Source organism: Theropithecus gelada, chromosome 19 (genome assembly GCF_003255815.1).
Source record: "Theropithecus gelada isolate Dixy chromosome 19, Tgel_1.0, whole genome shotgun sequence".
Lineage (NCBI taxonomy): Eukaryota > Metazoa > Chordata > Mammalia > Primates > Cercopithecidae > Theropithecus > Theropithecus gelada.
The window spans coordinates 44,111,760-44,136,182 of NC_037687.1; the positions used below are offsets into that span (position 1 = coordinate 44,111,760).

General features: G+C 54.3%; 3 protein-coding genes across 5 annotated transcripts; 1 reads left to right on the plus strand and 2 right to left on the minus strand.

The window, feature by feature from the left end:
* Positions 1-1,992: 1,992 nt before the first annotated feature.
* Positions 1,993-13,829, minus strand: PROSER3 (proline and serine rich 3). Of its 2 annotated transcripts, XM_025367692.1 has the most exons (12): positions 13,751-13,829; positions 12,188-12,284; positions 11,701-11,903; positions 9,253-9,380; positions 9,042-9,142; positions 6,441-6,523; positions 6,212-6,351; positions 4,441-4,622; positions 3,330-4,323; positions 3,159-3,240; positions 2,822-2,991; positions 1,993-2,619 (listed from the first exon to the last, which is right to left on the minus strand). In XM_025367692.1, exons 1-11 carry the CDS (start codon positions 13,759-13,761, stop codon positions 2,850-2,852), a joined length of 2,163 nt encoding a protein of 720 aa, XP_025223477.1. In that variant the 5' UTR covers positions 13,762-13,829; the 3' UTR covers positions 1,993-2,619; positions 2,822-2,849. The 2 variants fall into 2 exon arrangements, with proteins under 2 accessions (XP_025223477.1, XP_025223478.1); XM_025367693.1 differs by having other exon boundaries at positions 2,194-2,991; positions 3,330-3,591; positions 9,042-9,145.
* A 1,088-nt stretch (positions 13,830-14,917) lies between these two features.
* HSPB6 (heat shock protein family B (small) member 6) lies at positions 14,918-17,420 on the plus strand. Of its 2 annotated transcripts, XM_025368487.1 has the most exons (3): positions 14,922-15,163; positions 16,085-16,207; positions 16,295-17,420. In XM_025368487.1, the coding sequence occupies exons 1-3, from the start codon at positions 14,966-14,968 to the stop codon at positions 16,454-16,456; spliced, it is 483 nt and encodes a 160-aa protein (XP_025224272.1). In that variant the 5' UTR covers positions 14,922-14,965; the 3' UTR covers positions 16,457-17,420. The 2 variants fall into 2 exon arrangements, with proteins under 2 accessions (XP_025224271.1, XP_025224272.1); XM_025368486.1 differs by having other exon boundaries at positions 14,918-15,163; positions 16,085-17,420.
* Positions 17,421-17,466: 46 nt separating this feature from the next.
* Positions 17,467-24,356, minus strand: LIN37 (lin-37 DREAM MuvB core complex component). The gene is made up of 9 exons (XM_025367577.1): positions 23,964-24,356; positions 19,729-19,804; positions 19,496-19,546; positions 19,146-19,175; positions 18,980-19,065; positions 18,726-18,892; positions 17,829-17,969; positions 17,667-17,740; positions 17,467-17,593 (listed from the first exon to the last, which is right to left on the minus strand). The coding sequence occupies exons 1-9, from the start codon at positions 24,304-24,306 to the stop codon at positions 17,512-17,514; spliced, it is 1,050 nt and encodes a 349-aa protein (XP_025223362.1). The 5' UTR covers positions 24,307-24,356; the 3' UTR covers positions 17,467-17,511.
* Positions 24,357-24,423: the final 67 nt, after the last annotated feature.

Sequence of the window (24,423 nt, forward strand, 5' to 3'; positions counted from 1 at the left end):
CTGTGACATACAGAAGTTGCTAGCTATCCATCTCATCCCTCCGTTTTATAAATGCAGATATCAAAACAACCCCAATCATATATTCTCCATCATTTTATTATGAAAAGTTTCTAATATACAGCAAAGTTGAAAAATTTTTACAGTGGACATCACTTAGATCCACCACTTAGATCCTACCATGAACATTTTGCTATATTTGCTTTATCTCACATCTACCTATTACCCTATTTATCCATCAACCCAACTCATCTCTGGATGCATTTCAAAATAAATTGCCAACATTGGTATATTGTTCCCTAAATATCTCAGTGTACATACTTTTTTTCTCTTTTCTTTTTTTTTAAAGACAGGGTCTAGTTCTGTAGCCCAGGCCGGAGGGCAGTGGCATGATCTTAGTTCACTACAATACAGCCTTGAACTCCTGGGCTCAAAGTAAACCTCCCGCCTCAGTGCCCCTCTCCATCCCCAGTAGTGGGACTACAAATTGTGTGTCACCACACCTGGCTATTTATTTGCTTATTTATTTTTGTAGAGACGCATCTTGCTGTGTTGCCCAGGGTGGTCTCAAACTCCTGGCCTCAAGTGATCCTCCCGCCTTGGCCTCCCAAAGAAGTGGGATTACAGGCGTATCTTTAACTGGCATGCAATATTTTCTTTTGAGGTAAACTTTACATACAATGAAATTCACACACTTCGCTAAGTTTGATAAGTGCATACACCTGTGTAACCCAAACCTCTTCCCAGCATGGCAACTAGTTTTTTTTTTAATGTGGCCCTCTAAAGCAAGTGTCAGAGAGAGAGAGAAAGAGAGAAAGAGAAATTATCTTTCTTTTTTTTTTTGAGATGGAGTCTCACTCTGTCACCCAAGCTGGAGTGTAATGGCATGATCTCGGCTCACTGCAACCTCTGCCTCCTGAGTTCAAGCAATTTTCCTGCCTCAGCCTCCCAAGTAGCTGGGATTACAGGCACCCACCACCAATGCCTGGCTAATTTTTGTACTTTTAGTTGAGACATTTCACCACGTTGGCCAGGCTGGTCTCGAACTCCTGACCTCAAGTAATCTGTCCATCTGAGCCTCCCAAAGTGCTGGGATTACAGGTGCGAGCTACCATGCCCAGCTGAGAAATCACCTTTTCTAACTGAACTTTAGAAGTTAAGCTGCATTGGCCGGGCACAGTGGCTCAAGCCTGTAATCCCAGCACTTTGGGAGGCCGAGACGGGCAGATCATGAGGTCGTGAGATCGAGACCATCCTGGCTAACACGGTGAAACCCCATCTCTACTTAAAAAAAAATAGGCCGGGCGCGGTGGCTCAAGCCTGTAATCCCAGCACTTTGGGAGGCCGAGACGGGCGGATCACGAGTTCAGGAGATCGAGACCATCCTGGCTAACACGGTGAAACCCCGTCTCTACTAAAATACAAAAAAAATTAGCCGGGCGAGGTGGCGGGCGCCTGTACTCCCAGCTACTCGGGAGGCTGAGGCAGGAGAATGGCGTGAACCCGGGAGGCAGGGCTTGCAGTGAGCTGAGATCCGGCCACTGCACTCCAGCCTGGGCAACAGAGCCAGACTCCGTCTCAAAAAAAAAAAAATAAATAATAAAAAAAAAATAAAATAAAACTAGCCAGGCGAGGTGGCAGGCGCCTGTAGTCCCAGCTACTGGGGAGGCTGAGGCAGAAGAATGGCGTAAACCCGGGAGGCGGAGCTTGTATTGAGCTGAGATCCGGCCACTGCACTCCAGCCTGGGCGACAGAGCGAGACTCTGTCTCAAACAAAACAAAACAAAATAAAACAAAAAAATTAGCCAGGTGTGGTGGCAGGCGCCTGTAATCCGAGCTACTCAGAAGGCTGAGGCAGGAGAATCGCTTGAACCCGGGAGGTGGAGGTTGCAGTGAGCCGAGGTCACACCATTGCACTACAGCCTGGGCAATAAGAGTGAAACTCCATCTCAAAAAATAAAATAAAATAAAATAATGGTGGAGATGGCAGGATTTGCTGGTTAACTGTGGGTGGAAGGGAAAGACAGAAGTCAAAGACAACTCTAAGGTTTTTGGTCTGAGCAGCAAAGGACAGAGCTGAAGAAAGTTGGGGAGCAGCATGCTTAGGGGGAAAGATTGGAAACATTTAGGACCTATGGAATTTGAGATGTCTTTTAAACGCTTGGGTAGAAATGGTGATGAGGTAGGAGCCCAAGGTTTTGGGGCCAGGTCTAGATTAGAGATAGATATTTGAGGATTATCAGAATACAGATGGGGTTTAGTGTCATTAAGCTAGACAAGAGCACCTGTGGGTGGGTGTAGATAGAGGTGTCAACGCTATGGCCCTGGGTCATGCCAAAGTTGACATGCTGGGCTAGTGATGAGGCCTGACCAGAGAGGTGCAGAGAGAAGTGCTGGAAGCCGGGAGGGAAAGTGCTTCAAGGAGGGAGGGGTCAGCTGCATCAGACGCTGCTGCTGCTCAAGCAGGTGTGGGCTACAGACTGACCATCATCCAACACTCCAATGACCCTAGTAGCTTCTTCCCCAGAGGACAATCCTTTGGTCCCATTTGAGCCAGGGTTCCTGAGTGAAGTCAGATAAGGTGGGTCCCAGTCTTGCCAGAAGTCTTGTCTGAAACCCCCTCTGCCCCAAGGAAGATATAACCAGAAAGGAGATCTTGTTTCCATGGTCAGGAAAGGGGGGTGCAGGGCAGAGCCACGGGGCGGAGGAGGGTGGGGGGCATTTCCTTAAATTGGCACGACCCCTTGGCCTTTCCAAACAACCCCTTTCTCACAGATAACCAGTAACCGTGTAAAAAAACAAAAACAAAAAAAACAAACCTCGCTGCGTAAAATAGAATCTCTATGTATAATTCAAAGTCGTCTGGCCTCCAGGGAAGCTCCTTCCCTTCGTAGCAGCCTCCTTGGGGACCTGGGGGGCGACCTGGCTGGAGGGGAGCAAGATCCCGGGTCTTTGGCCTGGTCCAACAGGAACGATAATCGGGCATCCGCTTCCCTGGAGAAAGGCCGGGAGAGCAGAGGCTGGGATATGTGCTCAGGCTTAGGATCTGGGGCTGTGGACGGAGTGCTGGAACAGGGGATGAGGAGGGCTGGGTGCCTAACCGGGTCTCAGAGGACTCGGGGGCCCAGTGTCATAGACTCTGGGGATGGAGGATCGGTCACCTTTTCTGCCGTCTCAGCTCTGCCCTCTGGGCTCTTAGCACCTGCAGCACGGAATCGTCCTGGAATTCGCTGCCGTCGGAGTCTGGTGGAGGGAGGAAAGAATGAGCTCCAAGGAGCTGGTCTCTTAGGGGGCTGGCCCACCACCGACATCCGGGAGGGAGCGGACATCACCTTCTGCAGCCTGCAGCAGCCGGGCGGCCTCGGAGAGCAGGGCCTCCGAGGGGGCGTGGTCAGCAGAGGGAGGGGGCGGGGCCAGGGCCTCCGGAGACCCCACCTGGAAGGCAGGCGGCGAGGCCTTGACTGTGGATGCCTGCTCAGCTGGAGAGGGTGGGACCTCGGGCTGCCAGCAGGATCCAGAGGAAGGAGTGGCTTCGCTCTTCCAGATCACTGACCCCGCTGCTGGCGGCAAAGCCTTGGCTTTCCGAGACTCGGCCTTGGCCCGACACCGGGATTCAGATGGAGGGCGAGTGGCCTTGGTTTGGGGTTGTGTGGCCTTAACTTTCAGAGATCCAGCCTCAGGTGGAGGCGGGCCCTCGAAGTGAGAAGGAACGTCCTCCAGGCTGTCAGGGAACAGCCGAGCTGCCACTACCTGGCCCAGGACACCCCTGAGCTGAGGGCCAGGTCCTTGGCCAGCTGCAGTGACTCCCTCGGCAGCCTCTTGGCGAGGGGCTCTGCTCCTCCGAGACGTGGACCTCAGGCTCTTAGGCTGGGCACAGCTGCTTGGCTCAGGGATGGGTAGGTCCTGGGGAACAGCTGGGGATGCAAGGGTGGAGGCTGGAGGTGCAGGGGTAGAGGCCAGGGGAGCCGGGGTGGAGGCTGGGGGAGCTGGGGTGGAGGCCAGGGGAGCCGGGGTGGAGGCTGGGGGTGCAAGGGTGGAGGCCAGGGGAGCTGGGGGCATGAGGGTGGAGCCCAGATGTGCTAGGGTGGAGGCTGACTGCATGGGAGGAACAGCCCCAAGAGATACCCAAGGCCCAGACTGTGGGGTGCAGAAGAACCCGTGGGGGCTGGGGGCCCAAAAGATGTGTGGAGAGGACATCGAGGGAAAAGGAAGTCTCTCCATATAGAAGGCCTCTGGTGGACCAGGTCCGGCCACACTGCTCCACAGTGGGACATGGTTAGGCTGTGTCCCCAGAGAACCGAGGGTCTCCACTGGAGCAGGAGAGGTCTGTAGACAGATAAGAGAGATCTGAGACCCTCTCTAGAGAGGGTGGAGGGTCCTCAGTCCCCCTCAGATCCAGCCCCTCCTCCAGCTCCCACCAGGCTTCTCCCTCCCTCGACTCACCAGAGTGCGAAGGGCAGGGGTCAGAGGTGGCACCCAAGCTCTGTCACCCTTGCTTCCCTGAGCCTGTTCAAGCTTCCGCCGCTGCCGCCACTGGTACAGAATGTCATCCTCTGGCCGAAGGGGTGCTTGGGAGGAGGCTGGGGCTGGAGCAGGGATGGGGGCCTGGGCTGGTGCCGGGGATGCTGTAGGGGATGGGAGGTAGAGAGGACAGCGTGAGGCAGGGGCCAGCGAGATCAGCAACCCCATGACAGCCTGCACACACGCCCTCCAACTGTGCAGGGGGTTACTCAGATAGGCTCTCCGATACCATCCCAGCTCCTCTCTAGGGTGGGAAGAAGGGAAGCGGTCAAAGTCAGGGGAGCAGAGCACTCCTGGGCTTCTCCACCTGTCATCATTCAAGTCTTTGTTTATTATAGAGAGAGTCTTGTTCTGTCACCCAGGCTGGAGGGCAGTGGTGAGATCACTGCAGTCTCGACCTCCTGGGCTCAGGCAATCCTCCTGCCTTAACCTCCTGAGTAGCTGGGACTAAAGGCATGCGCCACTACACGGGGGTAATTTTTATTGTTTTGTAGAGACGGGGTCTTGCTTTGTTGCCCAAGCTGGTCTCAAACTCCTGGGCTCAAGCCATCATCGTCCCACATGGGCCTCCCAAAGTGCTGGGATTACAGGTGTGAGTCACAGCGCCTGGTCTCATTCAACAAATATTTATTGAGCTGTTCTGGACATTGGAGTTACAGCAGTGACCAGAAGACATATTCCCCAGAATCCACCCACTCCCCCACCCTCTATAGCCCTCGCCCTGCTCCAGCCCCACTCACCCAACCTGGACTCTCAAGCAACCTCCCTGGCCTCTCTACTGTCCTCCAAATCTGTTCCCTACTCTCAGCCAGAGGGAGCCTGTGAATACCCGAGTCAGACCAGGCCCTTCGTGCTTAGGAACCCTCCCTTAGCTGCACATCTCTCCTGGTAAAAGGTGAAAGCTTTGTCTTTTACACCTGTGGCTCCGTCTGCCTGGAATGCTCTTCCCTCAATTATCGCACGGTGCATTCTCTCACATCCATCAGATCTTGGTCACCTTCCCTGGCTTCCCTATTCAAAACCAGCTGGGCTCATTCTTGTAATCCTAGTGCTTTGGGAAGCTGAGGGGGTGGGGGGATGGTTGAGCCCAGGAGTTCGAGATCAGCCTGAGCAACACAGTGAGACCCCCATCTCAACAAATGAAAAAATAAAAACAATTAGCTGGGCATAGTGGTGCATGCCTGTAGTCCCAGCTATTCGGGAGGCTGAGGTTGTAGGATTGCTTGAGCACAGCAATTGCACTGTGATGGCACCATTTATTTATTTATTTATTTATTTTACTTTTGAGACAGAGTCTCTCTCTGTCACCCAGGCTGGAATGCAATGGCACAATCTCAGCTCACTGCAATCTCAGCCTCCTGGGTTCAAGTGATTCTCTCCTGCCTCAGCCTCCTGAGTAGCTGAGACTACAGGCATGCACCACCAAGCACCACTATGTACCACGCACGGCTAATTTTTGTATTTTTAGTAGAGACTGGGTTTCGCCACATTGGTCAGGCTGGTCTCAAACTCCTGAGCTCAGGCAATCCTCCCGCCTCAGCCTCCACACCTGAGCCACTGCACCTGGCCTTTTTATCCCTGTTTTACAGCTGGAGAAACAAGGCCCAGAGAGGCCCAAAGTCCCATAGCTGGTCAGTGGCAGAGCTCAGATTTGCACCCAGGCTTCCCTCAGTCCTTGCCTCTCAGCCCTTACCGGGTGCCCTGGGGTCAGGGCCCTTGCTGGAGTCAGGGATGAAGGTCTCCGAGAGGGGAGGGAGGCCATCGGAACTGGTGGGGAATGAGGAAGTGCTGGCATCGCTGGGGCTGAGGGAGGAGGAGGAGATGGAGGCTTTGCTGCAGGGAGAAGGCAGGAGTGAGGCAATGGAGGTCTGGGCCATGTGGAGCTGCAGTGGGAAGGGTGATGGGGGCGGGGGTACAGGCACCTGCGTTTGAGCAGCCTGGCAGCTCTGCTCTGTAGGCTCAGCGTCTCCAGGTCCAGCAGGGATGAGTTCCATGTGTTGAGATTCTGCAGGGTGACAGGGTCAGACGCCAGCCCCAACCCAAAGGCTGTTGGGAAAAGCGTTCTAAACAGAGGGCCTGGAATGCAGGCTGTGTCACCCTTGGTAACCTCACGTGTCAGCTTAGGATCTGCTCCTCCTCCTCAGGGAGGACAGACCCAGTTTTGCCCTTTGGATTAGCACCTTTTTTGGGGGGCGGGGGGCATGGAGTTTCGCTTGTTGCCCAGGCTGGAGTGCAATGGCATGATCTCGGCTCACAGCAACCTCCACCTCCTGGGTTCAAGCAATTCTCCTGCCTCAGCCTCCCAAGTACCTGGGATTACAGGCATGTGCCACCACGCTCGGCTAATTTTGTATTTTTAGTAGAGACGGGGCTTCTCCATGTTGGTCAGGCTGGTCTCGAACTCCCGACCTCAGGTGATCCACCCACCTCAGCCTCCCAAAGTGCTGGGATTACAGGCGTGAGCCACCAAGCCCAGCGGATCAGCACCTTTCATGGACAAATCATGGTTGGAGTAGGATGGATCCCACCTCCCAGATCAGAGCTGACTCATAAGAGCATTCTCTCCTCTGGTTCACAGTGGTTGGCTCAATGATGAGTGAATCACAGTGAGCCCTGGGGCTTCGGATGGAGCAATTAGAAAAGCCCCCACTTTCCACTGGAGTCATGGAGCTGGGACCGTGGGAGCCTAGAGACCCCGAGGGCCATCCTGGCTACCATGAGGGGAAAGCCCGCCTGGGACTGAGCCCAAAAAAGAGGAGCACAGAGGTGGGCGTGGTGGCTCACGCCTGCAATCCCAGCACTTTAGGAGGCCGAGGCAGGAGGATTGCTTGAGCCCAGGAATTCGAGACCAGCCTGGACAACAAACTAAAATCCCATCTCTACAAAAAAAAAAAAAAAAAAACACAGAAAATTAGCTGGGCACAGTGGCGCATGCCTGTAGTCCCAGGTACTCAGGAGGTGAAGGTTGCAAAGAGTTCAAGGAGTTCAAGTCTGCAGTGAGCCATGATTGTGCCACTGCACTCCAGGCTGGGTGACAGAGTAAGATCCTGTCTAATAAAAAAGAAGAAGAAGAAGAAAAAAAAAGGTTGAGTGCAGTGGTTCACACCTGCAATCCCAGCACTTTAGGAGGCCAAGGCAGGAGGATTGCTTGAGCCCAGGAGTTCGAAACCAGCCTGGACAACAAAGTAAGATCCCATCTCCACAAAAAAAAACCAAAAAATTAACTGGGCATGGTGGCGCATGCCTGTAGTCCCAGGTACTCAGGAGGCGAAGGTTGCAAGGAGTTCAAGGCTGCAGTGAGCCATGACTGTGCCACTGCACTCCAGCCTAAGAGTAAGACCTTATCTAATTAAAAAAAAAAAAAAAAAAAAAAAAAAAAAAAAGGCCAGGCTTGGTGGTTCACACCTGTAACCCTAGCACTTTAGGAGGCTGAGGCGGGCGGACTGCCTGAGCTCAGGAGTTCGAGACCAGCCTGGGTAACATGGTGAAATCCCATCTCTACTAAAAAAATACAAAAAAATTAGCTGGGTGTGGTGGTGTGCACCTATAGTCCTAGCTACTTGGGAGGCTGAGGCAGGAGAATTGCTTGAACCCAAGAGGCAGAGGCTACAGTGAGCCGAGATGGCGCCACTGTACCCCAGCCTGAGTGACAGAGCAAGACTCTGTCTCTTAAAAAAAAAAAGCGTGAGCCTAGAGAGAGTTGGGTCTCTCCCAACATTATTCAAACACCTGGATCCAGGCATTTCTGGAAACATCTACTTTTGGATTTCTCAATTACATTAGCCAGCAAATCCTCCTTTTCTGTTTTAGCTTCCTTGAAATGAGGATCAGCTCTAATTCTTTTTAATTTTTATTTTTTTTTTTTGACACAGAGTCTTGCTCTGTCACCAGGCTGGAGTGCACTGGCGCTATATCTCAGCTCACTGCAACCTCCGCTTCCCGGTTCAAGTGATTCTCCTGTCCCAGCCTCCTAAGTAGCTGGGATCACAGGTGCGCACCACCATGCCCGGCTGATTTTTGTATTTTTAGTAGAGACGGGGTTTCACCATGTTGGTCAGGCTAGTCCTCAACTCCTGACCCCATGATCTGCCTGCCTCGGCCTCCCAAAGTGCTGGGATTACAGGCGTGAGCCACCGCGCCCGGCCTTTTTTTTTTTTTTTAAATAGAGACATGGTCTTGCTCTATTGCCCAGGCTGGAGTGCAGTGGCACAATCACAGCTCACAGCAGCCTTGAACTCCGAGGCTCAAGCCATCCTCCAGCCTCAGGCTCTCAAGTAGCTGGAATTATAGGTGCATACCACCACACCTGGCTCTTTTATTTTAATTTTTTTTTTTAAGTAGAGGCAGAATCTCACCATGTCGCCCAAGCTGGTCTTGAACTCCTGGCCTCAAGCAATCCTCTCACCTTGGCCTCCCAAAGTGCTGGGATTACAGGTGTGAGCCGCTGCTCCTGATCTAATTCTATCCCAGGGCTGGTGCTGTCAGTTCAGGCACACAAGGGAGGGAGTGAATGGGGATGTCACCTGCTTTATTTCCTGAAGCGGAGCCACAGCGTGGGATGCACTGGTCGCCTTGGCCGCAGTAGGGACAGCTGTATGGGGTCTTCCTTCTGGTTTGTTGGCTCCTGCTGAGAAGCCCCAGTTAAGGGTATGAGGGCCAGGAGGAGTGGCTGCTGGGGGCATTGATCAGCAAAGGTTTAGGGGTGCGGGTGGTGGATGGCACTGAAGGAGGTACCTGCTGCACTTTGACTGCTAGGGTCTGGAGAGTCAGACCGCAGCCACCAAAAGTCAGCTGGGGTTGGGCCTGCAGGCTGGCGCTCCTCTCGACTGGTGGGCTGAGCCTGGCGGAACCTATTTATATACCTGTGAACATCAGGGGATAGCAAGTGAGTAGAGTGAGGAGAGCCAAATAAGAATAATCATAGCAACCAACGTATACCAAGCACCATGGCAGAGCCTGGTAGCTATTCCTCAATATCTGCTTTTCTTTCTTATATAGTCACATAACTGTTTTTGAGACAGGGTCTCACTCTGTCACCCAGGCTGGAGGGCACTGGTGCAATCATAGCTCACTGCAGCCCCCAACTCCTGGGCTCAAGAAATCCTCTCTCCTCAGCCTCCTGAGTAGGTGGGACACAGGTGCATGCCACCATGCTTGGCTAATTTTTGTATTTTTATTTATTTATTTGTAATTAATTAGTTTATTTTTTGAGATGGAGTTTTGCTCTTGTTGCCCAGGCTAGAGTGCAATGGCGTGATCTTGGCTCACTGCAACCTCCGCCTCCCGGTTCAAGTGATTCTTCTGCCTCAGCCTCCCAAGTCCCTGGGATTAAAGATGTGTGCCACCATGCCCAGCTAATTTAGTAGAGATGGAGTTTCACCATTTTGGTCAGCTGGTCTCAAACTCCTGACCTCAAGTGATCCACCCACTTTGGCCTCCCAAAGTGCTGGGATTACAGGCGTGAGTCACCGCAGCCCTGCCAATTTTTGTATTTTTAGTAGAAACGGGGTCTTGCCATGTTGCCCAGGCTGATCTGGAACTCCTGGGCTTAAGGGATCCTCCCGCTTTGGCTTCCCAAAGTGCTGGGGTTACAGGCATGAACCACTGTGTCCGACCAGGAATGTAACTTTTAGCTGGGCACACAGCCGCTCTCCTATGGACTATATTTACCAGGTACCCTTGTAGCCTTGTGACCGCGTGACTAAGTTCTTGACAAACAGGGTGTGAAATGTGATTTTGGAAAGCTGATGTGGTTGAAAGCCATTTGCACCATAAAGGAAAGGGCAACGGTCTAGAGTTGGGATGGCAACAAGACAGAAGAAACCTGTGTCCCTGACATCTCAACTATGGGCTGCCACGTCATCCCTGGTGGCTTCTGCCTGGACTGCAGGTGAGGGAGGAATAAATTCTTTTTTTTTTTTTTTTTTTTTTTTTTTTTTTTTTTTTTTTTGAGACAGAGTCTCGCTCTGTCGCCCAGGCTGGAGTGCAGTGGCGCGATCTCGACTCACTGCAAGCTCCGCCTCCCGGGTTCACGCCATTCTCCTGCCTCAGCCTCCCGAGTAGCTGGGACTACAGGCGCCCACAACCGCGCCCGGCTAATTTTTTGTATTTTTAGTAGAGACGGGGTTTCACCGTGGTCTCGATCTCCTGACCTTGTGATCCGCCCGCCTCGGCCTCCCAAAGTGCTGGGATTACAGGCGTGAGCCACCGCGCCCGGCCAGGAATAAATTCTATCTTGTTTCAGCCATAATGAATTTGGGACTCTTTGTTACAGCAGCTGAACCTGTATTCTACAAATCTAAGTGGTCACTATGTGAGAAGCATTGCTAGAGATCATTACAGATAGCAACTCATTGAAAGCTTAAACAGCCCTAGGGGAGGTGTACTATTAGTATACCCAGTTTAGGCCTGGCAGTGGCTCACACCTGTAATCCCAGCACTTTGGGCGGCTGAGGCGGATCACCTGAGGTCAGGAGTTTGAGACCAGCCTGGCCAACATGGTGAAACCCCATCTCTTCTAAAAATACACAAAATTAACCAGGCATGGTGGTGGGCACCTGTAATCCCAGCTACTTGGGAGGCTGAGGCAAGAGAATCACTTGAACCCAGGAGGGAGAGATTGCAGTGAGCCAAGATCATGCCACTGGACTCCAACTTGGGCAACAAGAGTGAAACTCCATTAAAAAAAAAACCAACCAATTTAGAGATAAAGAAACTGAGGTTGGGCATGTAAGTCTGGCCTGTAATCACAGCACTTTTTGGAGGCCAAGGCGGGAGGTTTGCTAGGTGTGGTGGCATGCACCCGTAATCCCAGCAATTCAGGAGGCTGAGGTGGGAGCATGGCTTGAGCCCAGGAGTTTAAGGTTATAGTGAGCTGTGATTGCACCACTGACCTCCAGCCTGAGCATAAGAGCAAGACCCTCTCTCTAAATAAATAAATAAATAAATGAAAAGAGATAAAGAAACTGAGGCCAAGATCATACATAGAGTTAAATGACAGAGCTGGGATTTGAACTCAGGCAGTCTAGCGCCAGAGTTCTTAACACACACAAAGTGTCTGGTCCTAAAAGAGTGCTGCAGAAACAGCTCTGGTTTTTGATTATTGATGATGATTATTACTGCATGCCTTCTCCCTCCCTCTAACCCAAAGCCTCCTTTTCCCCCAGGGCCGCTGGTACTTACTTGGCCACCACGGAGTCCCCGCTGTCAATCAGGGTGGGTGCTGGGGAGGCCCCCATCTGTCCCTCAGTGGTGCTGGGCGGGGAAGGGGTCCCTGAACTGGATGGCCAGGACTCCTCAAACAGCTCAGGGGAGTTGGGACCTGTGGCTAGAGCCTTGGGAACTTGTGGGAGCCTGGATCTCTGAGACCTGGATGGGCTCAGGGTCTAAGATCGGGGAAAAGCACAAAAAGAAAAAGTATGAGGCCTGATGGGTCATCCCTGCAGGGGAACCAAGACACACACGAAGTCTTAGTCCAGAGAGGAAGAAACACATCCTGTAATGATAACAACCTAGTGTGATGGGGGCTCGGATGAGGAATCTAGGTGGTAGAGAGGGGGACAAGGGCAGGGCCATGGGGAGGGGAGAAGGTCACATGTCTTCCTACCCTCTAGAGGTCATTCTCTTGCTACTGGGCCGGCACTCAGCACTCTTTGAGGGGGGTCCTCACCTTGGGACACCAGGTCTGGCTCCGGGATGGCCAGTAGTGGCTTCGACCCAGGGGCGCATCTCCAAAGGGACTATCTTGAATGGAGAAAACTGGCAGGCTGCAAGAGGAAAGTGGAGTTCAGGCAGCATGTGATTTTGCTGCAGCCCTGGGGAGGGGGACATTAGAGGAGGGCAGAACCGGACAATTGCCATAGATTCCTGGAGGAGAGGGGCTGTCATTTCCATGAAGCACCGCTGCACACTCAGGATAGCGACAGTGGAAGAGTGAGTCCTGGGAGCCCGCCCCTGGAGCAGTCTTTTTTTTTTTTTTTTTTTTTTTTTTTTTTGAGACAGAGTCTCACGCTGCCGCCCAGGCTGGAGTGCAGTGGCCGGATCTCAGCTCACTGCAAGCTCCGCCTCCCGGGTTTACGCCATTCTCCTGCCTCAGCCTCCCGAGTAGCTGGGACCACAGGCGCCCGCCACCTCGCCCGGCTAGTTTTTTTTTTTTGTATTTTTTTGGTAGAGACGGGGTTTCACCGTGTTAGCCAGGATGGTCTCGATCTCCTGACCTTGTGATCCGCCCGTCTCGGCCTCCCAAAGTGCTGGGATTACAGGCTTGAGCCACCGCGCCCGGCTGGAGCAGTCTTAACAGGGAGCAACTCAGGAACTAGTAGCCGGTAGTTCTCAACCCTGGATCCAGTCTAGGAGGGGCTTTTCAACGTTACAGACGCGCGGTTCCCATTCCAGACCAACAGAATCAGGACATCTATTAGTGGGGCTGAGTCTCCGTGTCTTTTTCGCAGCGTCCCAGATGATTGTGAAGTAGAGCTCAGGTTAAGAACCGCGGCTCGCCGGGCGTGGTGGTTCAGGCCTGCAATCCCAGCACTTTGGGAGGCCGAGGCCTGTGGATCACTTGAGGTCAGGAGTTCGAGACCAGCCCTACCAACATGGCGAAATCCCGTCTCTACTAAAAATATAAAAAATTAGCCAGGCGTGGTGGGGGGAGCCTGTAGCTCCAGCTACTTGGGAGGCTGAGGCATGAGAATGGCTTTAACCCAGGGGGCAGAGGTTGCAGTGAGACAAGATTGTGCCACTGCACTCCAGTCTGGGCCAACAGAGCGAGAGACTCTGTCTCAAAAAAAAAAAAAAGAACCACGGCTGGACTTTATCACCGAGCATTTCCCATAAATTCTTGGGGACACGAAGGCAAAGGGTAGATGGACTACAAGCCCCAGGATCCACTGGGCTCCGCCTCCCCGAGAAAGTTCAAAGACAACGCCCAGGCGTGTCTGGGGGCCATTTCAAAATTAAGAAATTCAGATCTCAAGCCTTCCTTGGACACCTTTAGCGGAAATAATCCCTTGGGGCCACTCAGAAAGGAACATAAGACTCTTCGGGGACCCCCGGAATGCTGAAGGCTACGGCTGGAGCAGCCAACGGCTGTGGAGCATGTTGGGAGTTGTAGTTCCAGTGCGGTGGAGCCCAGGCGACTACAGACCCTATCCCGCCCGTCCCCAGGCTGTGCTGCTCTCGCCCTTGGTCCTCCCCAGCCTCCTTTATTCCCTGGAAGAGCGATCGGCCTCACCTGGGATCCATCCCGCGGCTCCCTCCGCGCTTCCGCCCGCTCTGCTCCTTCACCAAACAGGCCGCGCGCGCATCTCCGTCGCTTAGCAACGCCCTGTCAGCCCCGCCCCTCTCTGTGCCCGCGCAGGCGGTGAGCGGCCTCCAAGGCGACCAATGAAAGAGAGGAAACAAAAGTACCCGGAGGGAGGTGCTTCACGATTGGCTGGGACGACTGCCTGCCCGACAGGGCGCGTTTGATTGGAGAACCTGCCGCGTGTAGCAGTAATTGGCAAGATCGTGCACCAATGGGAAGGATCTGAGGCTGGGCCTGAGGTTAGGAGGTGATCTAAAGTACCCTCGCTTAAAAGTCCAAGTTTTTAAGCGCCTTCTTGCTGCAGAAGTCCTGTCCCGACTCCGGTCTAACTACCATTCTTTCTGTTGCAGGGGCAATGGCGTGGGGGCGGGGGGCGCTGTGTTCCCTCTCTAACAGCTATTCCCCCATCAGTTGGGCCAATCAGACCGTCCCGGTGGTCATCTAACCACTTACTTCTTGCTGCAGGAGCAGCTGGTTGCATCAGTTGCCAGGTCTGGGCTCCTGGCCGAGGTAGCGGGATCAAAATGAGCTATTTCGAGCCCCAGCGCGCGGCCCCCGGGGGGCCAGCCTGAACTGTTCATGTTCGCGCCCCCTGGCCGGTGCACACCAGAGGCTGAGTCAGAGGCACAGAATTAGGCCCGGCCTGCCGGGGGACTGGGCCCAAGGCCCGGCTGAGGATGAGGGTAGGGAGGGCCTGTTCTATGTCCTCCTGACATCCTGGCCGGGCTACCGCATTCCCCAGGAATCTGCTCCTAAGACCTCCATCTGCGTCATCCTCAGACCTGCCAGCGGGGAGGCAATGGATTAAAGGGACTGGAAACTCTTCTGTGGGCCTCTTGGGCTCTGGGCCCCAATCACCGCGCTGTGCTCCCCACACCCGCAAGGCTCCGCTGCCTCAGCCTTAGTTTCCCCTTCTGGAAATTGGGGAATCTTCATGACATCTTCTTGACAGCATTTGCCAGGCATCCAGCAAGCGCTTAATAAATGGCCAAGTCATTGTTTGGGTTTCTAAATAAGGCTCTCCTAATGGCCGGGTCTGGCCACGGTCCCAGTGTCCCTGGGCAGCCCTCCGAGGGGCCGGCACAGGGCGAACTATAAATCGGCGGCTGCGCACGCAGGGGCACTGCAACGCGGAGGAGCAGGATGGAGATCCCGGTGCCTGTGCAGCCGTCTTGGCTGCGCCGTGCCTCGGCCCCGTTGCCCGGACTTTCGGCGCCCGGACGCCTCTTTGACCAGCGCTTCGGCGAGGGGCTGCTGGAGGCCGAGCTGGCTGCGCTCTGCCCCACCACCCTCGCCCCCTACTACCTGCGCGCACCCAGCGTGGCGCTGCCCGTCGCCCAGGTGCCAGGCCTGGGGAGGGGGCGAACTCGACCACTTCCAATGCCAGGGGTCTGGGGCAGCCTGGGGTAGGAACGTGTGAGAGAATGTTCCTTGGCCTTGGGCGGGGTGGAGAGTCCGCAGCTCCGAAGGGCTTCCGGAGTTCCTGGGGAATCTCAGAGGCCGGCTCACTGCAGCGGGTGGGAGGTCCCCGTCGCTCTTAGGGGTGTGTGTGTGTGTGGCGGGGGGTCTCAGCTCCAGAGAATAGAAGGCCTGGGTCACTCTAAGGGGAGTCTTGCTTACTCTGAAGGAGGCTGGTGACACGGGAAATCTGGGGAAAAGGAGGCGGGCAGTGACTCCCAAGGGGAAGGAATGTTCTTAGTCTCAGGGAAGAGTTGAGAGACTGTGTGCAGTGGCCCGGTATCTCCAGAAGAGGAGGGGAGGGCCCTGCGACTTGAGGAAGGGTTCCTGGCCACTATGAAGTGGGGGAAGGCTACCAGTAGGTGCTGAGGTCCCGTGACTCGACTGGGAGAGTAAGCAGAGGATCCTGGAGACGGGGGAAGGGTCATCTCGGCGACTTTGGTGGGACTGGGGGAGAAGGGACCCGGGGCTCTGAGGAGGGAGCTGGGGAATCAGTGCCCTGGGGGGCACGATGACTTCGGATTCGCTGACACCAGGGGAGGGCACAGGTGCCTGACCTTGCAGGGGAAGGGAGCCTTATCACTGCAGGGAAGAGGGCAACCCCAGATATTACAGGGGGAGGGCGAATCCTCGTTATTCAGGGTGAAGAGGTACTGGGTGACTCCCAGTAGGAAAGCGGACTGCTCAGCTCCGGAGGCCAGAGTGAGCCGCGGCACGGAACCGACGGGGGTGGGGTCTCCCTGGGTGGGTCCCGCGAGCCTGGCCCGGCCGGATAACAGTCCCGCCCGCGCCCGCTGCGCGCAGGTGCCAACAGACCCCGGCCACTTCTCGGTGCTGCTGGACGTGAAGCACTTCTCGCCGGAGGAAATTGCTGTCAAGGTGGTGGGCGAACACGTGGAGGTGCACGCGCGCCACGAGGAACGCCCGGTGAGCCGCGGCGGGGGCGGGGTTGGAGCGAGTACGCGCGCAGCAGGGCCAGAGGGGCGGGGCCGCTCAAGCCTCCCTCCCCTCCAGGATGAGCACGGATTCGTCGCGCGCGAGTTCCACCGCCGCTACCGCCTGCCGCCTGGCGTGGATCCGGCTGCCGTGACGTCCGCGCTGTCCCCCGAGGGCGTCCTGTCCATCCAGGCCGCACCAGCGTCGACCCAGGCCCCACCGCCAGCCGCAGCCAAGTAGGGGGCTGGGCCGCGCCCGCACCCCGGGAGCGTCCTCAGGCTCCCTCTATTGAAGCCGATCTGACTCCGCCCAGCCAGATGTCCCGAGCGCGCCAAGAACTGTCCTCTCACCCACTCCTGGATTCTGCCCTGACCTCCACCCTGGACACTGCCTTGATAACCTAGACCCTTACACTGACACCCTCGCTCTCACACCTCCTCCAGCTTTCGGACCTCACACCGACACCTCCCCGGCTTCCAGACCCCACCAGCACTACCCTAACCCTCAGCCAACAGCCTCAGCCCCACCGACCCACTTTCTTGGCATATAGCCCCACTTAAGACCCCTTCTCTACTTCCTTCTGAGTCCTCTACGAAGATATCTGGGTACTACATTTCCATCCCTTCCCTATTTTGACACCAAATTATGGTGTAGACAGCCCTCCCCCAACCCCAGGCCTGTCAGGCACAATCCCCCCACCTCCCAAATGTCCTGGACTGCACAGACTTCCCACTCCAGACTGTCCAGGCCTGGTTCCCAAGACCTGATCCTTCCCCTATGACCAGACAGTCCACAACTGCCCCGTTCCAGCCCATTTTCTGCTGTGAAACCCCAGCCAGCCACACCAGACTCTGGAACCCTTTTCTGACCACCCCAATTCTTGGACACCTATCCCAGGCCAACCAGAACACCCAACCCCAAACTGTACAGACTCTCCCACCCAAACCTCCCCAGACTCTGCACGAATGTCCTAGGCCCCCTCCCTAACTCTAACCAGACCCTGTCCCCCTAAGTCCCTTTGTCTTGACCCCCAAGTCTTCTTCAACCAGATAATCCTCGGCCACCCACCTCTCACCCTCCTCCTCTTCTCCTTCAAGACCCAGCTGAGCACCGGCTCTGATTCCCTACAGCCTTTCTCCCTGCCACCACTCCCTTACTCTTTCCCAGGCTCACTCTCCCAATAAATGTGCTAGAGCTCTGCCAACTGCTTTGCGTCTGGGCCAGGAAGGATGGACCGGAGCAGACACCAGTGTGGAGTTGGGGGATGTTTACTGGGGTGGGGGGACCTGGGAACATCACTGTCGTTCGTACATCTCTCGTAGGATCTTCATGCTTTCTGAGTAACGAAGCTGGTTCCGATGAGAGGCCTCCTTCCACCTGGGGAGGCAGAGGGAAGACTCAGCAGTTGCAAAAGGCCCTAGGAGGGGCAAGCAGGTTGGGGGACGCTCACCTCTGGCGGATGCGTTTCCAGCGCTGCATGTTGCGATAGATGAGTGTGGAGGGTGAGGGCTCGGGCTCAGAGGGCTGCATGGACAGAGAAGCCAGGTTGAGTAGACATTCCTGAGCCCCACCACATGTGTCCCATAACCCTGGGCCAGCCTGGCATACTCACCTCATCGTCAGGGGTGCCCTGCATCTCAGGCTGCAGTGGGGATGGGATGCGGGATCTGCAGGCATCTCCAGGTGGCCCGGGGGGTGTGGGTGGTGGCAGCTTGTACACATCACGACTCTTGCTGTTGTTGACCTCTGAGCCCTGGGGACACAAGGGCCCCAAGCCAGGCCCAAGAGAGTCAAAGCAGAGGGGCTGGGAATCCACATTCATCCCTCCTGCCTTTCCCAGCAACAAATGGCATGAGGGGCTCACTAAGGGACTCAGACAGGAGGCATGTCTGAAGGGCAGACACCTCAACCAGCCAGGGGGTCAAGTCCGCCTGCCCCAGGGACCCCTGTCTTCTCCTATCCAGCCCAGAGACTCCATCTACACCTGTCAGCCCAGGGAGTCACCTCTGCCTGCCTCAGGGAATCCTGTCTACGGGGTCACATCTGTGCCACCTAGGAAGCTCTGTCCATTTTTGACAGCGTGAAGGGTCCTATATGTCTGTCCTGGGGACCTTTGTCTACCCTCCTGGGCCAGATGGCTTATAGACCCCCATCCGTTCCTGCCCAGCCCATCTGCTCCTCAAGGCCTGGTGGCCACTTCTGTCTGTACTAAGGACCCTTGTCTAGCCCCTCGGCTCTTGGGAACCCCTGATCTTGGAGATCCACATCTAACTGCCCAGGGTAACCCTGTTCCCTGTCCCCCAGGCCAGGTGGCTATGTATGTCTTCCCTAGGGACCTCGATCCACACCCCAGCCTAAGGGTGCACATCTGTGTGCCTGGCCTGATCCAGGATTCATGTGAGGGACCTGTGTCTGTCTACCCCGCTAGCTTAGGGGCAGGATCCTTTAAGCCTATCCACCCACTGCCCTGGCACCAGGCTGCTGGGCTGGGGTCCACTACCCATCCCACCTCCTCATCCTCAGGCAGCGGGGGCAGGGGTGAGCTGGGAGAGCATTCGCGCTCGCGCACAGAGGGGCTGTTTCGCATCCAGGCACGGCAGATCGGGTACAGTGGCGTGTTCTCGCTGAACTGGGCCAAGTCCACGCTGCGGTCGAACAGCTTGATCACATATGTGTCTGGGAGGGTGGGGATGGGAGGTGTGTGAGCATCCTCGCATAGGCCCTCAGCTCCTTGCCGACCCTCTAGGGCCACCGTCTACTCACTGGATCGCTGTGGCCCTCCCTCAGCCAGCCCGTCATCCATCTCCCTCCTCTTCTTCCTCCGCTGGTGGGGGAAGCGGGCAGATGGCCTGCGTAGGGAGAGGGAGTGTCAGGACTGGGGTAGGAGCTGAGAGCCTCTAGTCAGCTGGCTGGGACCCTGCCACCTTACCTTTTGCCAGTGGCTGCGATGGAGCAGTCCCTGTGGGGGAAAGACAGTTGACCCTCAGACAAATGCCTGTGCAAAACCCCGCAGAGGGCACCCTGGGGATACTGGTATCAAACCTGAGATGCTCACATGAACCCCACTTGCCTCTTGGGCCTTTTGTCCCACCCACACCCGTGGGGGTCTAGGAGGCAAATGCGAGGGAACCTAAGCTTCTCCTGCCGCAGGGTCTTTGTACAGGTGGAGTGGTCAGGACTTCGATGGAGGTAGTGCTGGGCTGAGCGGTCAGGGCTTGGATAAGGGAAGAAGTTACCAACCACAAACTCTCAGCTCCAAATCCAATCAGAAAAACTCACTTATTATGGGTGTCTGAGGGCGTTTTCCCAGCTTCCTCATCCAGACGCTCCCTAGAGGCAGAAGCGATCTCTCAGCTCAGGGTTCCAGGGCCCCAGAGAAGGAAGGCACCGAGCAGCCTCTCCATTAAGCACCTTCCTCCCCAAGTCAGCCTCTGGGGTCCCACCCAATCCACCCAAGATCAGAGGCCCCAACCTGCCAGGGTGCCTGGCCCTGTGACCCCACGCTGGCCTACCTGTCCATGTGACTCTTCTCCAGCAGACACTGCAAGACGGCATCCAGTTGGTTCCGGGCTTTGGCCATCTCCAGCTCTGGGGCAAGAGGGAACCCAGCAGGAGTCAGCTCCCAGGCCCCAGCTAAGTGGACAGCGGACTGGGTCAGGGAGGGGCATGCGTGCCATCTGCCCTGGCCAATCTCAGAGCCAGGCCCAGGCAGCCTGAAAGGGTGCAGCAGGCAGAGATGGCTGGAGTGATGATGCCAAGAGCTCTGAGTTCCAGAGCTGTCCCGCCCAATCGCACTGTGACAGGAGGCAAAGCCAATCACCTTACCTTATGAGCCTTTTGGGTTTTAAAAAAAATGTGTTTTAATATGATATAAATATATTAGAAAAAATTATATAGAGGTGGAGTCTCACGATATTGACCAGGCTGGTCTTGAACTCCTGGATTCCAGTGAGCCATCTCGGCTTCCCAAAGTGCTGGGATTACCGGTGTGGGCCACTGTGCCTGTCCCAGTGGCAAGGTTTAAATACCTATGTATTATACATGATAACTCACTGAATTATCACAATAACTCTTAGGGGTAGATGTGATTTTTTTTTCCTTGAGAAAGGATCTCATGATGTTGTCCAGACTGGTTTTGAACTCCTGGGCTCAAGTGATCCTGCTGTCTCAGCCTCCCAAATAGCTGGGGCTATAAGCACGTGCCATAGAGCCTGGCTCAGATAGATATTATTTTTATTCGTATTTTAAAAAGAATGAAACTGAGGCACAGAGATGTTAGGCCACATGCTCAAAGGCACACAGCAAAGAAATTGCAGAGCTAATGATTTGAACCCAGGCTGTCTGGTTCCAAAGCTGAAGTTATGAGACAGAGGCTCAACCTGAGTGCAGAATCTGGTTGAGGCAGTGGTATAACTTTATTTTAATTAATTAATGTATTTATGTTTTGTGAGACGGAGTCTTGCTCTGTCACCCAGGCTGGAATGCAGTGGCATAATCTTGGCTCACTGCAACCTCCACCTCCTAGGTTCAAGTGATTCTCCTGCCTCAGCCTCCCAAGTAGCTGGGATTACAGGAGCCCGCCACCATGCCTGGCTAATTTTTGTATTTTTAGTAGAGATGGGGTCTTACCACGTTGACCAGGCTGGTCTCGAACTCCTGACCTCAGTGATCCGCTGGCCTCGGCCTCCCAAAGTGCTGGGATTACAGGCGTGAGCCACCACACCCGGCCAACAGTGGTATAATTTTATTTTATTTTTTTTTTTTTGAGACGGAGTCTCGCTCTGTCGCCCAGGCTGGAGTGCAGTGGCCAGATCTCAGCTCACTACAAGCTCCGCCTCCCGGGTTCACGCCATTCTCCTGCCTCAGCCTCCCGAGTAGCTGGAACTACAGGCGCCCGCCACCTCGCCCGGCTGGTTTTTTGTACTTTTTAGTAGAGACGGGGTTTCACCGGGTTAGCCAGGATGGTCTCGATCTCCTGATCTTGTGATTCGCCCGTCTCGGCCTCCCAAAGTGCTGGGATTACAGGCTTGAGCCACCGCGCCCGGCAGTGGTATAATTTTAAATCTGAATTCAATCTGAATGAGCTGACATTTAAAAATTGGGAGATTTCTTTTCTTTTCTTTTGAGACAGAGTCTTGCTCTGTTGCCCAGGTTGGAGTGCAGTGGCGTGATCTCGGCTCACCTCTGCCTCCCGAGTACAAGTGATTCTCCTGCCTCAGCCTCTCAAGCAGCTGGGACTACAGGCGTGTGCCACCATGCCCAACTAATATTTGTATTTTTAGTACAGACAGGGTTTCACCATATTAACCAGGTTGGTCTCAAACTCCTGACCTCATGATCCACCCACCTCAGCCTCCCAAAGTGCTGGGATTACAGGCATGAGCCACCGCGCCCGGCCAAAATTGGGAGATTTCACCTAAAACATCCTGTTTGGGCTTTTTTTTTCCCCTCAGGAAATGAGATCTAGGCCCACCCTCCTGCCCAGTGAGCCTGTGGCTGCCTCCCATCATCACAGAACTTGAGGGAGTGATGATGTTATGCTGTCCTACCTTTGAGAGGTGTTTGCTCTGCCTTTCTGACTGGTGGGAGCTCTGGCTCTAGTGCTCAGAGCCAGGAGGGGACACCTGGGAACTTGCCTGACCAGTCCAGGGACTTCCTGAGAAGCTCAGGAGACACAGGGATTCAAACATAGCTCAGAGGAAAGACAGAGTGAGGGCGGGGAAGGGAGTAGCTGAGATTGCAGCAAAGCCTTGGGCGGATGCAGAGGGTACGGATCTCTCCCCAGGCCCAGCTTCTCTCCTGAACCCCCGACTTGGGCCTGAAGCCTCCCTCTCAAGGGTCGCCTCACTGTCCCCAAGTTCCTCCCTGTACCTCACCATGAATACCCCTCTCTCTCCCCTACCCCAGCCCAGCAATCCCATGACCTGTCCACTAGGCCTCCCTAGTGTCTCTCCCACCTACCTCCTCTCCACTCTACCCATGCTGGTCCAGACCTTTGCTCCCCCTGGGCTCCCACCTCAGTGTCCCCTTCTGATCCACCCTCCACAAGGCAGCCAGGGGAATCTTCCAGAAAAATAACAAACCTGACCCTGATCTTCCCCTGCTTGGAACCTTCCATTGGAACCTTCCATGACTCTACAGCACCCAGGGGTGGAGTCTGCACTCCTCAGCCTGGTACTAAGAGATGTATACCTTCCCTCACCATCATTTGTGGTCAGACCCACTTCACTTTTCTTCCTTTTTTTCTTTTCTTTTCTTCTTTCTTTCTTTTTCTTTCTTTCCTTCCTTCCTTTTCTTTCTTTCTCCTTTCCTTTCCTTTTTCCTTCCTTTATCCTTCCTTCCTTCCCTCCCTCCCTTTTCTTTCTCTCTCTCTCTCTCTCTCTTTCTTCCTTTGTTTTTTGTTTTTTTCTTTGTTTGTTTGTTTGTTTTTTCAGGGTCTCAATCTATCACCCAGGCTGGAGTGCAGTGGTGTGATCTCAGCTCACTGCAACCTCCACCTCCCCGGCTCCAGCGATCTTCCTGCCTCAGCCTCCTGAGTAGCTGGGACTAGAGGCTCGTGCCACCACACCTGGCTAATTTTCTTTCTTTTCTTTTCTTTTCTTTTCTTTTCTTTTCTTTTCTTTTCTTTTCTTTTCTTTTCTTTTCTTTCTTTTCTTTTCTTTTCTTTTCTTTTCTTTTCTTTTCTTTTCTTTCTTTCTTTCTTTTCTTTCTTTCTTTCTTTCTTTTCTTTCCTTCTTTTTTCTTTTTTTTTCTTTTCTTTTCTTCTTTCTTTCTTTCTTCCTTTCTTCCTTTCTTCCTTTCTTCCTTCCTTTCTTCCCTTTCTTCCCTTTCTTTCTTTCTTTCTTTCTTTCTTTTATTTATTTATTTATTTATTTTTTGTATTTTTTATAGAGACAGGGTTTTGCCATGTTGCCCAGGCTGGTCTCAAACTCCTAAGTGATCTGCCAGCCTCGGCCTCCCAAAGTGTTGGGATTACAGGCGTGAGCCACCACACCTGGCCTCCCACTTTGTTTTGATAACACTTTTGCCATGGGACATCCTACATCATTCTACTATTATCTTTCTGTCTAAATTCTGCACCCCTCCCACTGCCCTTACCATGCCAGGCCTGCGATCCGGTCAGCTCTGCCCCAACCCAAAATGATCTAAGTTTCAGTTTCCCCAATGACCACAATTCGTATTTCCTAGGATTACTGGAATATAGTGACTGTGAGGATTAAGAGTGCCTGTACTTCAGGCTCACAGCAAGTATGTGTGACTGATCACTGCTGGAAATGGGGAAACTGAGCGGAAGCCAAGAAAAGAGAACTTCTCGGCCGGGCGCGGGGGCGCACTCCTGTAATCTCAGCACTTTAGGAAGCTAAGGCGGGAGGATCACTTGAGGTCAGGAGTTCGAGACCAGCCTGGGCAATATAGCGATACTCCGTCTCTACTTAAATATTTAAAAAATTTAGATTAAAAAAAAAAAAGAGAAAAGGGCCCTTCTCAGAGTTACCGGCTCAGGATTCCCCATATCTTACCACGCACCGCACTGCCTGAGCCACCACCATTCAACCTCAAAGCGACTTCAAGCGCAGACCGGGAGGGTGTGAAGGTGGCAGCCAACGCTCGCTGCCTGATACAGCGATTGTCAGGTGGGCTGCAGGGAAAAGTCGTGCAGTCCCCTTTCGGCGATACTCCCTTCTACCGGGACTCCACACCCTGTCAACCCGATGTCGCGACAGGCCCCCGACGTCAGGGTCCTCACCTGATTTCTCCACTTTCACCTTCACGGGGAACATGGTTTGGGTCCAGGATCTGGCTAGCTGGGTCAGAGGCGCCCCAAAGGGCCTAGGGTCACAAATCAAGGCGGGAGGCGGGCGGGGACAGTTCAAAGATGAGCTTCGTGGGCCACAGCTCCTCCGCCTTTGGTTGTGTTCAGCCTGGACCATGGCCACCACCCTTTTGTGGGCGGGCCCCTTCGGCAGCAGCTTGCTCCTATTAGTTAATGCAGTCGTCAATCTTACATCCTGACCAATTGAGAGCTGCCTCCGTAGTCTCCCAGCTTTAGGTCCCACCCTCCTGGGGCTTTGCTTCCGGAAACAAACCATCGACCACCAAGCTTCCTGGGAGGTGTAGTTCCAGGTTCCCAGACCCACCCGGAGTAACAGCGCCTGCGCCGCGCGGGGCACGGTGGGAAACAAAGGATTAGGGCATCGCGAGGCTTC

Bases quoted from the DNA above. Each gene is read 5' to 3' on its own strand.
- PROSER3 (XM_025367692.1), bottom strand. The intron at 6,352-6,440 runs GTGCCTGTACCC...TTCTCCCTGCAG, and splicing joins GCCAGGCTGCTCAAACGCAG to CAAAGCCTCCATCTCCTCCT. The intron at 3,241-3,329 runs GTGATGTCCGCT...TCCCTCCACCAG, and splicing joins GCTGCTGCAGGCTGCAGAAG to ACTCCGACGGCAGCGAATTC.
- HSPB6 (XM_025368486.1), top strand. From the start codon at position 14,966: ATGGAGATCCCGGTGCCTGTGCAGCCGTCTTGGCTGCGCCGTGCCTCG. The intron at 15,164-16,084 runs GTGCCAGGCCTG...CGCTGCGCGCAG, and splicing joins TGGCGCTGCCCGTCGCCCAG to GTGCCAACAGACCCCGGCCA.
- LIN37 (XM_025367577.1), bottom strand. From the start codon at position 24,306: ATGGTTTGTTTCCGGAAGCAAAGCCCCAGGAGGGTGGGACCTAAAGCT. The intron at 19,805-23,963 runs GTGAGGACCCTG...CTCTTGCCCCAG, and splicing joins GGTGAAAGTGGAGAAATCAG to AGCTGGAGATGGCCAAAGCC. The intron at 17,970-18,725 runs GTGGGATGGGTA...TTGTGTCCCCAG, and splicing joins CGCTGCCTGAGGATGAGGAG to GGCTCAGAGGTCAACAACAG.